General features: G+C 57.0%; 1 protein-coding gene across 1 annotated transcript in view; it reads right to left on the reverse strand.

Moving 5' to 3' along the window:
- Positions 1 to 1,824, reverse strand: part of LOC113212362 (trinucleotide repeat-containing gene 18 protein-like) — a 31,219-nt gene that overhangs the window by 19,785 nt on the left and 9,610 nt on the right. Inside the window, exons 2-3 of the mRNA XM_052272906.1 lie at positions 434 to 652; positions 58 to 314 (exon numbers count right to left, since the gene is read on the reverse strand). Of these exons, the coding sequence (XP_052128866.1) occupies positions 58 to 314; positions 434 to 534 (358 nt within the window). The 5' untranslated portion in view covers positions 535 to 652. The remainder of the gene's footprint in view (positions 1 to 57; positions 315 to 433; positions 653 to 1,824) is intronic.

Here is a 1,824-nt window from a genome sequence, read left to right on the forward strand (position 1 = left end):
GCCACCGCTAGGGCCGCACACTCGGGGGTGTGGAGGACGCGCAGGGCGCACACTCACCGCGGCGGCCCTTGCCCCTGTAGGCGCACAGCAGCTCCGGGTTGATGCGGTGCCGCAGCAGGAACTCGCAGCACAGCTCCTCCAGCTGCTGCTGCCGCCGGCTCGCCCTGCTCGTCCCGCTGGTCCTGCTCGCCGCCTCGTCCCGCTCACCATCCTCGCCGCCCTCGCAGTCGGAGCAGCTGCTGCTGCAGGAGCGCGCCGCCGGGTCGGAGTGGCTCGTCGTCCTGCTGGAGCTGGTCGTCGTCGTGGTGGACGTCCTGCAACAGCAATGCATGAGGAGCCGCCTACACAGCACGCGCGCTCTTTGGAGAATGTTGAAGCTATGGCTTGCCACAAATGGACGAGGTCTACCTACAAGTAGAAAGGGTTGGCTTACCTCTCCGCGTCCGCTTGGGCGCGCTGGGCCGCCAGTCGCACCTGGGGGGTGGCCTCCTCGTACACCTTGTCCGGGGGCAGGTAGGGGCCGGGCACCGTCATGGCTACACGACGCGAGGGTGCAGGTGCGGGGCCGGCCCACCTTCAGGCCCGCCGCCCCCAGCCCCCTCTCACTTCCTCCTCTTCCTCCGCATGACCCTGGTGTTCGGGGTGTCCTGTCCTGCAAAACGAGGAAGCGAATCGACTGTTACTTGAGGAAACATTGAACGCACCCCAAATCAAAATGTGTTTTCTGTCTGTGGCGCGCGGCAAGAGGCGCGTTGAAAATACTTGGAAACGAACAGCTCGTTCCAGCTTATTTTGTGTTATTTAGTAAGCGGCTCGGAAATAGAGTGATTACATCCGCGGTGGCACGGCGCGGCGCGCGGCGACCGCAGAGCAGGCCGAGCTGGCTGTCGGCGCGGACCCCTCCGCGGAACTCCGTGGTGGGGAGCGCTGCGCCCGGCCGCGCCGCGCCACGTCCCATCCGCGTCGTTAATGCCGTTCCAAACACGCATTCTTGCAGCACTGGGGTGTTTGTTTTGTGGATGTGATGAGGGAATTACACCGAGCCGCCACGCCGCACTATATCTGATGTATTCTATTTACTTTTTCTCACCGGGGCGGGCGGGGCTCGGCTGATGCAGCGGGGGCCGCGATGGCCTGTCGCAGATACGCGACTGGGTCGGCGGCGCGTAGGGAGCACCATGTGAGGACAACGAACATCATTCATTTGATGCATGGAACGAAAGGCTATATATTTTCATGTCTCCTCATTCCATAATATTCAACGTTTCAGCGCTCGTTAAACCTCCCTAATGCTCTAGTCACACATGTTGAAAACAATACACCCTTAGAGAGCGGACCGGTGACATCCAGGGCAAGGGTTGTGAGAAAAGAATAGGAGTGATTTTCAAGAAACAGAATTTACCTACGAAGTGCATTACACCACCCGCGGTCTCAGGTGCACCGCCCTTGTATTCTGTTCGCACGCGCCCTTTTAAAAACTGGCCTGCCGGCCGGTAACGAGACAGTCCGGCTCCGAAAGCAAATTCAAAATATACAGGCGCTAAGGCTTCTATTTTTAAATTCAATAAGGCATCAAAATAAGACTGAAAACCTTCTTATCAAAACCGGAACTATAATCGGCAATATCCGACAACGGCAACCTTTATCAAAACGGGATACCTTCACCTTACCCAGGAGCGCTTTTTCATGTTACGGAAAGCTGTGGTTAATTATCAAAAACAACGAAAACCAGCAAATTATGCTAGAATCACCATTCAAATTTTGCTGGATTCGTAATTTCTGCGCGCGCGAAAACAAGCACATTTCATATTTCAGAGCGCTGTG

This window comes from Frankliniella occidentalis, unplaced genomic scaffold, assembly GCF_000697945.3.
Source record: "Frankliniella occidentalis isolate FOCC.00 unplaced genomic scaffold, Focc_3.1 Scaffold229, whole genome shotgun sequence".
Lineage (NCBI taxonomy): Eukaryota > Metazoa > Arthropoda > Insecta > Thysanoptera > Thripidae > Frankliniella > Frankliniella occidentalis.